The sequence below is a fragment of the Sciurus carolinensis genome, chromosome 8 (assembly GCF_902686445.1).
Source record: "Sciurus carolinensis chromosome 8, mSciCar1.2, whole genome shotgun sequence".
In the NCBI taxonomy this organism is placed as follows: Eukaryota; Metazoa; Chordata; class Mammalia; order Rodentia; family Sciuridae; genus Sciurus; species Sciurus carolinensis.
Window position 1 is genome coordinate 56,203,261 of NC_062220.1, and position 1,240 is coordinate 56,204,500.

At 40.3% G+C, this 1,240-nt stretch overlaps 1 protein-coding gene across 1 annotated transcript; it reads left to right on the forward strand.

Moving 5' to 3' along the window:
• Positions 1–410: 410 nt before the first annotated feature.
• Positions 411–979, forward strand: LOC124991603 (sorting nexin-3-like). The gene has a single exon (XM_047562287.1). It carries the CDS (start codon positions 411–413, stop codon positions 897–899), a length of 489 nt encoding a protein of 162 aa, XP_047418243.1. The 3' UTR covers positions 900–979.
• Positions 980–1,240: the final 261 nt, after the last annotated feature.

Genomic DNA, 1,240 nt, shown 5'->3' on the forward strand with positions numbered 1-1,240 from the left:
GACCTTTCACACTGCTTAAGGGAATCATACATCAGCAAGACAGAACATTTGCAAATATTTATGCTCCAAACAATGAAGCACCTATGTGGGTCAAACAAACCCTTCTCAATTTCAGGAATCAAATAAACCACAACACAATAATACTGGGTGACTTTAGCACACCTCTTTCACACCACTGGATAGATCTTCCAAACAAAAACTAAACAAAAAGACCATGGAACTCAATAATAGAATTAATAACTTAGACGGAAGAGACATATATAGAACATTCCATCAATCAATGAGCAAATACACTTTTTTATCAGCAGTACATGGAGCCTTCTCTAAAATAGAGAATATGTTACATCCCAAAGCAGGTCTTAACGAATACAAAAATATAGAGGTACTAATCTGCATTCTAGTACAGCGAAATGGCGGAGACCGTGGCGGACACCCGGCGGCTGATCACCAAGCCACAGAACCTGAATGACGCCTACGGGCCGCCCAGCAACTTCCTCAAGATCGATGTGAGCAACCCGAAGACCGTGGGGGTCGGCCAGGGCCGCTTCACCACCCACGAAATCAGGGTCAAGACAAATCTTCCTATTTTCAAGCTGAAGGAATCTACCGTTAGAAGAAGATACAGTGACTTTGAATGGCTGCGAAGTGAATTAGAAAGAGAGAGCAAGGTTGTAGTTCCTCCACTCCCTGGGAAAGCATTTTTGCGTCAACTACCTTTTAGAGGAGATGATGGAATATTTGATGACAATTTTATAGAGGAAAGGAAGCAAGGGCTGGAGCAATTTATAAACAAGGTCGCTGGTCATCCTCTGGCACAGAATGAACGTTGTCTTCACATGTTTTTACAGGATGAAATCATAGATAAAAGCTATACTCCATCTAAAATAAGACATGCCTGAAATTTGCTGAGAAGAGGCAAAAACGTGACCATTAGTGATTCGTATGCACCAGTGAAGAAGTTCTAAATAACTTTTAGCATGCTGCACAGAAACTGGTATAACATGCCTTCAGTATACTAACACTCATATGTTCTGTTTTGTTTTGGCAGTTGACAAGAAGTTAATTTTTAATTTGCTTTAGTGAAAATCCCTCATTCCAGCCTTTCTATATAAATAGTTTTTCTTGCTGTTTGAATGTGGTGCACACTACAGCCTCACAAACCTTCCCTTATAATCTGCAGCGTCCTAACTAAAGTTACTGACTTGGTCTTATTTGCACAGTTTTTGTGTCATGTTTGCTT

Excerpts from the sequence above, each read along its gene's own strand:
- LOC124991603 (XM_047562287.1), top strand. The coding sequence starts at position 411 with ATGGCGGAGACCGTGGCGGACACCCGGCGGCTGATCACCAAGCCACAG.